The sequence below is a fragment of the Mandrillus leucophaeus genome, unplaced genomic scaffold, assembly GCF_000951045.1.
Source record: "Mandrillus leucophaeus isolate KB7577 unplaced genomic scaffold, Mleu.le_1.0 Scaffold282, whole genome shotgun sequence".
Lineage (NCBI taxonomy): Eukaryota > Metazoa > Chordata > Mammalia > Primates > Cercopithecidae > Mandrillus > Mandrillus leucophaeus.
In genome coordinates, this window is record NW_012102943.1 from 2682102 (window position 1) to 2695233 (window position 13132).

At 37.1% G+C, this 13132-nt stretch overlaps 1 protein-coding gene across 5 annotated transcripts in view; it reads left to right on the forward strand.

Moving 5' to 3' along the window:
- Nucleotides 1–13132, forward strand: part of CSNK1A1 (casein kinase 1, alpha 1) — a 66589-nt gene that overhangs the window by 37416 nt on the left and 16041 nt on the right. For 3 of the 5 annotated variants that reach the window (XM_011985381.1, XM_011985383.1, XM_011985382.1), the window contains exons 4-6: nt 2868–2966; nt 10050–10189; nt 11391–11469. In XM_011985381.1, coding sequence (XP_011840771.1) covers nt 2868–2966; nt 10050–10189; nt 11391–11469 — 318 coding nt within the window. Of the gene's footprint in view, nt 1–2867; nt 2967–5367; nt 5452–10049; nt 10190–11390; nt 11470–13132 lie in introns of all 5 variants that reach the window. The other 2 variants (XM_011985380.1, XM_011985384.1) reach the window with 1 other exon arrangement.

Genomic DNA, 13132 nt, shown 5'->3' on the forward strand with positions numbered 1-13132 from the left:
GCTCCGCCGCCTACCAGGTTCACGCCATTCTCCTGCCTCAGCCTCCCTAGAAGCTGGGACTACAGGCGCCCGCCACCACGCCCGGCTAATTTTTTTGTATTTTTAGTAGAGAGGGGGTTTCACCGTGTTCGCCAGGATGGTCTCGATGTCCTGACCTCATGATCCGCCCGCCTTGGCCTCCCAAAGTGCTGGGATTACAGGCGTGAGCCACCGCGCCTGGCCTAATACGTTTTAACTAACATATATGAGTGAATCCTAATAAAAGAGTTATGGCTTATATTTTGTTTGTTCAGTAACACATAAGCATCCATACATTGAACATGTGTTGAGATCCTACCACTGTACTTAGTGCTGGGGGTTGGGGTGGCAAAAATAAGAATTAGTCTCTTCCCTCTAGAAAGAAACTTAGAGTCTAACAAAGAAAGATAGAAAAATAAGATGTTCCATCCTTGTTGTAGAGTTGTAGAAGTCTCTGTTGGGTACATAGGTGACAAATGTGAAAAAATGTAATTCTGAGGAAGGGAGATACAAGAAAGCTTTCATTTAAGGTAGTTAACACCTAAGTCTTGCTCTGCAGATGATAGGTAACAGGTGTAAGTTGTTTAAGCCAGAGATTACTGGTTTGGCTTCAGAAGACATTCGTCAAGGTAGAAGAGTACAATTTAGAATCTGTGTATTCATGATAATAAAAGCTCTGGGGAAAATGGGGACAAATAAAAAATAGAATCCTAACACATACTACTGGGAAGAGCAAGAACATATGGACAGAAAGATAATGTTGGCAGTCTTTGGATACGGAATCTATTTAAAAATACAACTTCTAAGTAAGTGTCTTACAGAAAAGATAGAGGTTGGGTGTGGTGGCTCATGCCAGCAATCCCAGCACTTTGGGAGGCTGAAGGCTGAAGTGGGAGGATCACTTGAGCTCAGGAGTTCGAGACCAGCCTGGGCAACATAACGATACCCTACTTTCCACAAAAAGTATCTGGGCATGGTCACGTGCACGTTTGTAGTCCCAGCTTCTCAGGGGGCTGAGCTGAAATGATCACTTGAGCCCCGGAGGTTGAGGCTGCTGTGAGCCATGATCTTGCCACTGTACGCCAGCTTGAGTGACAAAGTGAGACTCTGTCTCAAAAACAAACAAACAAACAAAAAAACTTCTATTGTATACAAGAAATGCCATAAACAGTCAAAATAAAAAATACTTAATATAAATCTGTTTACATAATGACAGATAAAAGATTGTTTGTTGTATGATGAGAACTCCTAAAAGCTAACAAGAAGACAATAGGCCGAAAGAAAAATAGGCAAAGAGTGGAGCTTGACAGTACATGGAAGAGTAAATCCTCATAGAAGGGCCAGGCGCAGTGGCTCACGCCTGTAATCCCAGCTCTTTGGGAGGCCAAGACAGGTGGATCATTTTAGGCCAGGAGCTCGAAACCAACATGGTGAAACTCCATCTCTACTAAAAATACAAAAAAGTACCCAGGCGTGTGGCAAGTGCCTGTAATCCTAACTACTCGGGAGGCTGAGGCGGGAGAATCACTTGAACCCAGGAGGCAGAGGTTGCAGTGAGCTGAGATTGCACCACTGCACTCCAGCCTGGGCAGCAGAGTGAGTGAGACTCTGTCTCAAAAAAAAAAAAAAATTCCTCATGGAAGGATTTACTCCTAAATCGAGGCCGGGCATGGTAGTTCACGCCTGTAATCCTACCACATTGGGAGGTTGAGGCAGGAGGATCTCCTGAACCCAGGAGTTCGAGAGCAGTTGGGCAGCATAACGATATCCCGTCTCTACCAAAAATTAAAAATTAGCTGATGCAAAAAAATTAGCCAGGTGTGGTGGCATGCACCTTACAGTTTCAGCTACTCCAGAGGGTGAAGCGTGAGGATCACTGGAGCCTGGAAGGTTGAGGCAGCAGTGGGTTATGGTCACTTCAATGCACTTTAGCCTAGGTGACAGAGTGAAGCCTTGTCTCAAAAAAAAACCAGAAGAGTAAATCCAAATTGTTACAGCCTATTGTGAAAGGCAGTGTGATATTATCTATCAAAATGAAAAATACAACCCAGCAACTCCCCATAATTATATGGGGTTTGAAGCCCATAGAAATAAAAGCACTAGTGAGTAAAGATACATGTCTATTAATGGCATTATTTATAGGAGGAGAAAGTGGAAAACAATCTGAGAATACTGTGAGTTGGGGAAGACATAACATCTCTACCACAAAATATCTGTAGCCATTAAAAAGGATATTTGAGCTATAATGTTTGACTTTGCATGATTTCCAATAAATTGATTAAGGAAAGCTGTTAAGAATGGCATATTTAATATTTAACTTTTGAAATGAGATTACATAAGAATTATAACAACTACTTACAGCTTTATCTGCCAATCTGTCAACATTCCCCACTCCCAAATATATGTGTGTCTGTGTGCGTATGTATATCTTATAGCATGGAATTAGGTCTGGGTAATACCAGGCCATTTTAACAGGTTACTTTAGAAGGCCTAGGATTGAGTGTGGAAGGTTTTTATTTTATTTCCTTTATCGTAGCAACTGAAACAATTCTAAAGGTATTCCTTTTGTTATTTGAAAATCACAAACACCAAGTCTTCCTGTGGAATTAGACCCTGCCATGGTTTTAATCATTAATACTAGAAGGTGAAGCCAAAGGACACAGCAGGTGTGCGCTTAGATACCCGTTAACCTAGAAATAAATGGAGAACTTAGTTGTCCTTTCCATTTCATTTTTTCTAACACTGTCTTTGTGAACTCTAAAAATTGAGACATTGAAATACTTAAGAAATAATGTGTTGTTTTTCATTTACTGCTTAACTCAATTATCTCTCCGTTCCTTTTTTTCCAGATGATCAGTAGAATTGAATATGTGCATACAAAGAATTTTATACACAGAGACATTAAACCAGATAACTTCCTAATGGGTATTGGGCGTCACTGTAATAAGGTTAGTCAAATGCTCTTTGCATGAAAGAACAAAGAGTAAAGTTTCAACAAGAATTGCTTTGGTAAACTTTTCAATCTTTTAAAAAGCCATAGTAAGTTGAATTTGCTGTTGACAGTTGCTTTAAAAGATTGTGCTATAAGGATAATCAGCTAACTCCATTAACTTAGTAACTTGAAATAAATTCTCTTCAACTTACCCAACGGAGGTTAGTTACCTATATGGAAATATAAAATTCTAAGGGCTGTATAATGAACTGTAGTTGTCTAAGTTATTTAACTGTTGAACAGTTGTATCTATTTTTCATTCACAAAAGTAGCAAAAACCCCCATATTCTTTTCTTCCTGAATGCTTAAAACCAGATTTTAACCTTTGGCTCTGAAGTGTGGGTTTTTATAATATATGTGCTTGTGCCAGTATGGGAACACTGACTTATCTGTCACCATGGTGTTAACATTTGCTGACTGAGCATGGTTGATAATGAGAATTCTTCAGTCCTTGAATTTGTGTATTTAAAAGGATAACTTTTGGGCCTGCTTCAAAAGTAGTTGACAGTTTTTTACTTGGGTGCCAAATTGGGTGAGTTCTCCACCCCTTCCTCTCCCTTTAAAGGAAAATGTAGACAAGTGAAATGAACATTCATACAACAAAACTAGCGTTCATTTGGGGTCTCTGAGAGTGGTTCAATTTATGGGGTGATTGGGTTTTAGCTAGCGGCGCATGATTGCAGTTAGAAACTAATTGTGCTGACATTTTTTTCTGTAATGATTAGTCTTACTGAGTGAATTGCTTTCTTTATCGATACTATGTTGAGCTCGGGCAGACAGGCAGCATTGGCAATGCACTAAGCATGTTGTGATCTGATGATCTATCTGATAGAAATTCTCAACTTCAGGACAACTTGGGGGCTTTTTTGTTTTTTGTGGCTTTTTTGTTTTGTTTTTGGAAGGAAGATGCCCATTTGTTTTACTAAACTATTAGGAAATGTTTGGTGTTTTTAGGTCTAGCTATAAATGTTTACCTTTGTTTGCCTGTATGAATGCCAACTGGGAGCCATTACCATTAGAATTGGTGTTATTTGTTAATGTGAGATACTGATGTTGGTCTGATCAGGTTTTAGGAAATTAAATATTTTTGTTCAGCTTTAAATAATGAAAGGTGTTTAAATATACACATATCTTGTCATTCCCAAGTTGCATTAAAAAATATTTTGTAGCTTTTCTCTGAAGTATCCAGGTTTTTATTACTGTAAAGCCTGGTAATACAGTTGAAAAAAAAATTACTGTTCTTAAATTTTGGGGCAGTTTTGTCCATTTGACTCCAATCTTCTTGGCCATTTCCCAGCCCTCTCCTTCCCGTTTTCTTACCCCCTAAAAACCCATTATCACCATGTGATTCCTATTCTGCATCGTTGACATTGCAGTACATGGTTTTTGCCTTAAATTTAAATGATGACCTAGATATCACTTTGCCTTCCCCCCACAACCCCCTTAAGAATAGCTTGTTAATCACATAGTTGTCTTAAGGAAGTGTAAGTTACCTAGTGGTGAAAACCTTTTTAGGAGGTTTAGGTCTCCTTTTCTCCTTGCAGATATTAAAAATAATTTTGTGGAGCTGCTTGCTGTTTAACACTGTTTTAGAGAGGCCCTGGGGTAGAAGCAAAGTGTTTTACTCAACTAAGATTCAAATGCTAAATGCTGCTTTTGAACATTTTAGATTAGTGTTTTGTTTAAGTAGTTGCTTTTTAGTGTTTTCTGGATTGTAGTTTGAAGAATGCCAGTTGTATGAGACTGGATTCTTTGGTCAGCTTGTTCCAGTAGTTTTCTATTCATGGGGAAAAAAAGGTTTTGGGGGACTTTTGAGGACAATTTTTAAAGTTAAATTTTCTTATTTGGAAAATTGTTCTGAATTTGATATTTAGGAGTGGCCACTCCAATCTTAGTGAATTTGCTCATCTCTTCCAGTAATCAGCCCTGCATGCTTACGAAAATAAATTTTAAGGTGACTAAATGCCTTCTACCTCTTCCTTACTGAAGATTTTTTTCCCCCGTACAACCTTTTTTTGGGGGGGAAGGGCAGATTGTGGTACCAAAGATTGCAGATCTAAATTCCCCATTTTTTCTTAAAAAAATTAAAGAGCCAAATGTCACCATTGCTATCCCTGTTTCAGGCAGTGACACAAAATAGTGGCATTAAAAACCTGAGTAATTTCCAGAATTCAAATGTTCTTGAGCATGTGATTCTTATTTGGAAAACTGAGAAGCTACAGTGCTTGGTGGAAGAAGGATGGCATTTGGCTACCCTGTTCTTTCTCTAATGCCTCGGTGTTGCCTGTCTGCGCCGGCCATTGTTGCAATGTAAGCAATACTGTTTGATGCACTGCCACCCTCTATTGTCTGTTTAGTGTTTAGAATCTCCAGTGGGGAAGAGGAAAAGAAGCATGACTGTTAGTACTTCTCAGGACCCATCTTTCTCAGGATTAAACCAGGTCTGAAACTGTCTCCTATTCCAACCTCAATCCCAAATTCATGTGCTTTTCTTTTTTATTGTTTTATTTTGATGATTTTTGTTTTGTTTTAATTCTGGAGAATGTAGATCTTGCTCAAGCACCTCTTACGTTGGCATTATTCAGACATACTTGGCAAACATAACATTACTAAGATATTTCTTTGTGGCTTTTGCTTTAAATTTATAAAGTTTAGAAAAAAGCTAAATGAAAATAGGATATTATGTTTAGATCTCTAACATACATATGAGGAAATGATGTTGGTCTAGTATTGAAATTGTTTACCTAATAGTAAACTTGAGATAGATTGTTAGTTTTTAAAAATTTATTTGGAGTTACACAACTTAATGCACGAAATATATTTAAATTCAGTTCTTCAGTGCTGTATAATGAATATATTCTACCTCACCTCTCTTCCCCTTCCCTAAGGAACTTCAGGTAAGTGTAGATCAGATTTCAGATCTAGTGTTTCTAGAACTTATTTCCTCAGTCTGTATTCTCAACTTCTAGCAAATGGATATTTACAGAGCATTATATGCTCTGGAACTAGAAGATACTGCATTCTTAACAATAGAACAATAACATAGCTTAAGCACTTATCAAGCTATATGGTAAATTACCATTAGTAATACTTCGAAATATATTAAATTTAGTTTTTGACAGGCTGGATAAAACACCCTACTGATTTTCTAAATTTGTAAGTAGAACTCTTCATATTTTCTTATACTTTTGTTGAAGTTAAATAGCTTTTTTTCCACAAAATTTAAGTTCATAAATGTTCATGCTTCTAAGCAAATGAATCTTAATCATTCAGTTTAGTATACAGTGAAGAGGAAGTATTGGCATGAGTGATCAAAAAACAAAAAACATACTTTGTAATACCTTAATTATCCACATGTATCATCTGGATAATCATTTAATCCTTTTCCACACTGCCCAACTTTATTCCAGGAACCACCTCCAGCTATTAAAAAAGGTTTCAGAAATTCAGTTATTTTTATTCAGGCAAAGAAGTACCAAGTATTGTGACTAGTTAGATAAGGGGTGGGGGGAAGACAGTAGATGGTGGATCATTAGGCATATTATAAGAATAAAACTCTAGTTTTATAGTGCCTCATTTTTACTTACCCATTCACATATTTTGCTTACATTTCGTAGCATCATTTAATAATTTACATAGAAAGTTGTATTAAATTGTTTAGATTTTGTACATACAGGTTAGCTAGGTTTTTAGTAAAATGACCTTGTGAATATTTTAGAAGGGCAGGGGAAATTATGACCCCTGGTTAGGAAAAAAAATTGCTGCAAGTACTAAACACTAAAATTAGCAACAGTGATTTTGAAGAAAACGTGCCTCTAGTGAATGGAATTATGGAATTATCTCCCTGCTTTTTTTGGTTTTTGATTTTGTTTTGTTTTTTGTTTTTGGTGTTTTGTTTTGTTTTGTTCGTTTTGTTTTGAGACAGAGTTTCACTCTGTTGCCCAGGCTAGAGCGTAGAGTGCAATGGCGTGATCTCGGCCCACTGCAACTTCCACCTCCCAGGTTCAAGCATTTCTGCCACAGCCTCCTGAATAGCTGGGATTACAGGTGCACACCACCATGCCCAGCTAATTTTTGTATTTTTAGTGGAGATGGGGTTTTACCATGTTGGCCAGGCTCGTCTTGAACTCCTGACCTCAAGTGATCCACCTGCCTTGGTCTCCCAAAGTGCTGGGATTGTAGGCGTGAGCCACTGCGCCCGGTCAAATTATCCTCTATTTATCAACTCAGTTCCCTGTGCCTTTGAAGAATAGACTGCATTGTTTAAAATGGACGCACATTTTACTTATAACATGTAGTCAGTAAAAACCCACAGAAAAGTTGCTTGACCCATTGAAGGAAGTACGTGTGTCTTTGCACATAAAAGCGTATAATAAAAATGCATTATCTTATGCTTATTTGGTACTGACTTTTCCTCATTTGGTTCTGCCTTTACATATTTACAGCTTTTTGGTTGTATCTTTGGCATCATGTGGTTTCATGTAAACACTTCCATTATATGTTTATATTTATTAGTTTTAAACAGCAAAGCATACAGAGAGCTACTAAAGAAGCTTGATAGGTACCTGAAGGTAATGAACCACCAAGAGTTTTATTTCCTTTTTTAATTTCAAGTAGTTTTCCTTTCAGTTGTTTACTGAGAATAGGCTATCTTTGTTCAGTAGTAACATTTTTTTCCTGATGTATTTTCAGTATTTATAAAAGGAGAACATTTAAAATTATTTGCTCTTTAGATTTTTGTTTTTAGATTGAGATGTTTAAGAAGATCGTGTTTACATATTTGTAGTTTTCTTGATAAATAAGATTTCCTCCTTTAGCATTGTGGGAGGAAAGCACTCTCCAGTGAACACTGACTTTTTATAAAGCAGTCTTTTGGTTGTGAGAAAGTATCTGGTTATTGAGTCACAAATGGAGCTATTGAATATAGATTTAGACATGAATAAACTGTTAGACATACTCATGTCAGAGCTCTTCCCTTTTGTCCTTCATTTTAAAGTACCAAAGGAAACAGTCCTAGAAAATGTGAACTGGAGGAAATTCTGTGTACTAATCACTCTTTATTCAATGTCTACGTATTTCTTAGAGATATTTTAAAATGCCATGAAGCTGAATGTCCTTTTGTGTTTATTTTCCCCATGTTTTCTTTTCACTATGAATCTGCAGAACTTAATCATCATTTTTGTTTGCTTAACAAATGTATTTTGCTCATTTTAATATTTGTGTACTGATCTGGTTTTCATATCAAGAGAAACGTAAAGTATGAGCTTTATTTCTTAGTGTTTTACAACACACATTTTCCTGTAATTACTTGATTGCTTAGGAAGGGAGTTTAATCTTTTTACTTAAGAGAGTCTTCATCCAGTTAACATTTACTAATAATTTAATCTTCATTCTTTTATAGTAGACTAAGTAAAAATCAGTATCTCGTTGTTGACCTGGTGACTGAAGCTCAACTGTCAGTGTCTTTACTGTCCAAAGTATAATTGAGAATAGGTTATAATGCTTGGCTGAAATAGATGTTACTCATCTTCCTAAGAGAGGTACCTGGTCAGATCTTTATAACGTAAATCAGTAACTTGCTTTATTTATTGACATGAAATCTGCAGGTTAGGTGATCGAGTTTCCCAGCACATCACAAATTATAAACTGTCAAAAGGGACCCAATAGCCTAATGGAGAGAAGAACTACAAAATTTAGGACTAACTAGGAGCACAATAGACTAGGGCTATATAGTGTGAGGGCACATAGACCTGCCTAGCTTAATATCTGTAGATTAACTTTTATTAAAATACAGCAAATAGGTGATTTTATGACAAAAGCCAAAATTTTAAGTAAAGATTATTTCTTTTCATATGGTAGGTAAATATGAATATGTTTTGGGTTTCTTTTTCATAAAAATAATTATTTGCTTTTAAAAGGCTTAAGTTCTGGAGCGTAAACTCGAATTACATACAATTAGCTACGTTATAAATGAATACCTTATTCCCTGAGTACCATATAGACATGATAACATTAAACGTTATTTTGTTCTAAACACTAGTTTTGTTTTTAGTTAGCTCACTTAAACTGCTAATTGTAAGCCACCTTGATTTAAATGCTAAGTGCTTTTTGGGGGGATTTTTATATCAACTTGTCAAATTTTCTAGAAGTTTAACCTGACCCACGTGTATAGTGTCAGTGCTAAGTAGTAGTTTTTATTAATAAAAAGTCTTGGTTTCATTGGCAATGTCAGACTTTTAGAGTAGATAACAAGCATTCTGTTGGCACATTTAAGAGTGGCCTTTGTAGGAGGGAAGAGTTCAGATAGCTTATATCTGGAATTTTTTTTTTTTTTTTTTTTTTTTTTTTTAAAAAGACAGTTTTGCTCTGTGATCAGGCTGGAGTGCAGTGACGTGGTCTTGGCTCACTGCAACCTCTGCCTCCCGGGTTCAAGCAATTCTCCTGCCTCAGCGTCTTGCGTAGCTGGGACTACAGGCATGTGCCACCACGCCTGGCTATTTTTGTATTTTTTGTAGAGATGGGACTTTGCCATGTTTGGCCAGGCTGGTCTCAAACTCCTGACCTCAAGTTATCCGCCTGCCTCAGCCGCCCAATATGCTGGGTTTATAGGCATGAGCTACCGCACTCGGCCATTATATCTAGATTTTGAAATCTCATGTTTGTTTACCAGTAGTAACAGGTGTATAGACTATCAGGTGTTATGACAGATAGCACACTTGTTGCTTCTGCTGTCAGGCATGTATATGTTTCTTTCTTTATAAAGACAGGCTCCTGAGTATGTAATGAAATGGGCCTGCAAAATCTGCAGATGACAAGGATAAACTACTAGACTTTTTTTTTTTAACTTGATTTATTGATGAAGACTAGTAAAAACTTATGGGGGTGGGGTGTTAAGTCTGTTCATTATCTGCTCTATTAATACTTAGGATACTTTATTTTGATATATTTGAATGCGTAGATTAGATACCGTTTAATGAATAAGAAGCAGTTTAATTGAACAAGGTTGGAAACCTAATGTTTCTGTATTTCTCTTTTAAAGTTATTCCTTATTGATTTTGGTTTGGCCAAAAAGTACAGAGACAACAGGACAAGGCAACACATACCATACAGAGAAGATAAAAACCTCACTGGCACTGCCCGATATGCTAGCATCAATGCACATCTTGGTATTGAGCAGAGGTAAGTTTGAAAATGGAATGTGCTTATCGTAGCCACAGCAGAAGCCATCAATGGGTTTTTGAAATATTTCAGTTTCTTACAATGTCTGAGGATGTTTCTTGGCTGAGAATTTGAAGGATGCTTATTAATCATTTTACCTGCTGTTTTAGACAGTGTAGAGAAGACCGTTAAATGAGATCTTTTGAATTTTTTGTTGTTGTTGAAGGTTGTCTCTTGGGGGGAAAATACTGTGTGATATAAAGTTAGAAGCATAAGTGCAATGTTGGCGTTTCTTGTTGCAGCTGAAGATAGTACATGTATTTTTGAAGCTATTCGGGACTTTGTATACTTTAGTAATTCACGTTGAGTTTGGGAAGAATGCATTATTTATTTTTGAAAGGAAAATGTTATCAGTATCCTAATAAACCAAAAGTGGGTTGATGGACCATCTCCTGTTATACTTCACTCAAATATGTAAATTAGTATGATCTAGTTTAAAGTAAAAAAGTGTCACAGTCTCTGCTCTCTTCCTGTTTCTTCACATGAGTTCTAGAGTTTCAAGTTCCTTTCATCTTTTACGGTCACTTTTCGCTCCTTAAAACAAGCATAGAAGTAATTAGTGGGAAAAAGCAATGATATGCCTCCAGGTTAAACAACCTCATACCAAGAATTTCAGGCTTAAGAAATATCCATGAATATCTGAATACTCTAGGTTAAACTGTAATGTCACTTTTTCCGTACGCCAAGGCATTACCTACACCTACCCTTAAATATATATATCTCTAAATATATATTTGTATGTATGTATATATAGATATGTATGCATGAATACATTCATATAGATGTTCAATTAGTTTAAGTCGTAACTCCTTTTCAGTGCTCCTGAAGTTTTTAAAATGAGTTTCTGCAAAACATAGGAATGTCATCCTGCTTGGTTCATTAAGCTCATTTAGAGGGTTGTTTAGCCAAATCCTTTTTCTTCTTTTAAAATTAAATTGTAAGATAGTTGTTTGTCTTATTTTGGATTCTATGGGAAAAGTTTTGTTTAGAGGTAGGTAGCACACAAACTTTTTAAAATCACCTTAAATAAGTAGCTTCTTGCGTAAGACACCAAATAGTGTTCCCTCCTCATTTGGGAACATTTTTCCTGGGTATTTGGCTTTCTTTCATATGTTTTTCGTAATAATATTTCCAGTTTATAAAGTTACGTTCTCTTTTCTAGTCGCCGAGATGACATGGAATCATTAGGATATGTTTTGATGTATTTTAATAGAACCAGCCTGCCATGGCAAGGGCTAAAGGTAAACCAGACTCACGTTATCAGATTTTTCTGTCTCTTTTTTAGAATAAAAATATATATTGGAGAAGATAAGATTTAAGGTCCTTTCTAAGTCTGAGATTTTTCTGAGATAATAAAGAATTAACCTTAATTTACTTTTTACCTTTTATTTGGGAAAATGAAACCAGATCATTTTAGTAAGAACTTAGTTCAGCTGAAGAACAGTGTCCTCTGAGAGACAGTAAGCTGGTACCCACTGGTAGCCACTAGCTCTATCCAGATGGAAGTGGACATGGACTAAGAAAGGTGGAGACTTTCTCACGTTAATATGTTGCCATTATGTTGAAAATGTATGTTTTTATGTACAGCAAAACCTGTTTATCCAGCAACACATGTCCTAACATTTTGTTTCTATTAGCTAGGAGTTTACCATTACTTTTGTGAGTGTGTGTTAATGATAAATCACCGTGTCCTAATTTTGGGTGGGGGTGGGGGCACAGGGAATGGTCATGCTCTGTTGCCCAGGCCGGAGTGCAGTGACACAGTCGTGGCTCACTGCAGCCTCAACCTCCTGGGCTCAAGCAATCCTCCTACCTCTCAGCCTCCTACCTGTAGCTGGGACTACAGGAACATGCCACCATGCCCAGCTAATTTTTAAATTTTTTTTGTAGAAACAGTGCCTCACTGTGTTGCCCAGACTGGTCTCAAACTCTTGGGCTCAAACAATTCTGCCACTTCAGCATCCTAAAGTACTAGGATTATAGGTGTGAGTCACCACTGTTGGTGTGTCCTAAATTTTAATGGCTATTTTTGTACCTTACCTGTTCTTTAAAGAAATACCTGTATTGATTGAGTGACTGTGAGCTAGTGCTCAGTCCTTGGGTAGGTGGCTTTATCCAATATGAGTATTTTCACTTTAGAAAAATATTGTGACTTACACAGTTAACTCCATTTATTAATGTCACTAATTGATGAACAAACTTTTTTTTGTATTAATCTGATGCCTTTGCCCTTGTGTTGAACATGGGTTAAGAAGATGCTTTTCAGGCTAAGCATAGTGGCTCATGCCTGTAATCTTCAACACTTTGGGAGGCCCAGCCGGGTGGATCACTTGAGCCCCGGAGTTCAAGACCAGCCTGGTCAATATGACAAGACCTCACCTCTACTTCAAAAAAAAAAATAGCAGGGTATAGTGTCACATGCCCATAGCCCCAGTTACTCAGGAGGCTGACCTGGGAGGATTGCTTTGAGCCCAGGAGTTCGAGGCTACAGTAAGCTGCACTCCAGCCTGGGCAACCGAGGGAGACCTTGTCTCAAAAAAAAAAAAGAAAGAAAGAAAAGGAAAAAGGAAAGAAAATGCTTTTCAGCTGGGTATGATGATGCATACCTGTAGTCCCAGCTACTTGAGAGGCTGAGTCAGGAGGATTGCTTGAGGCCAGAAGTTGGAGGCCACAGGGAATTACTGCTGAGCCTGTGAATGGCTACTGCACTCCAGCCTGGGCAACATAGTGAGACCCCATCTTCTTAAAAATATATAGAAAGAAAGAAAATGCTTCTCAATTTTGGCCCCAGCCATTTTTATTTAAATCTAATATCCATATATTCCTATTAGACTCACCCTTTCCCTATAGCTAAAATTATGTTCTTAGAGAAGGAACTTACATCAGAAGTTAACAGTTTGGGAA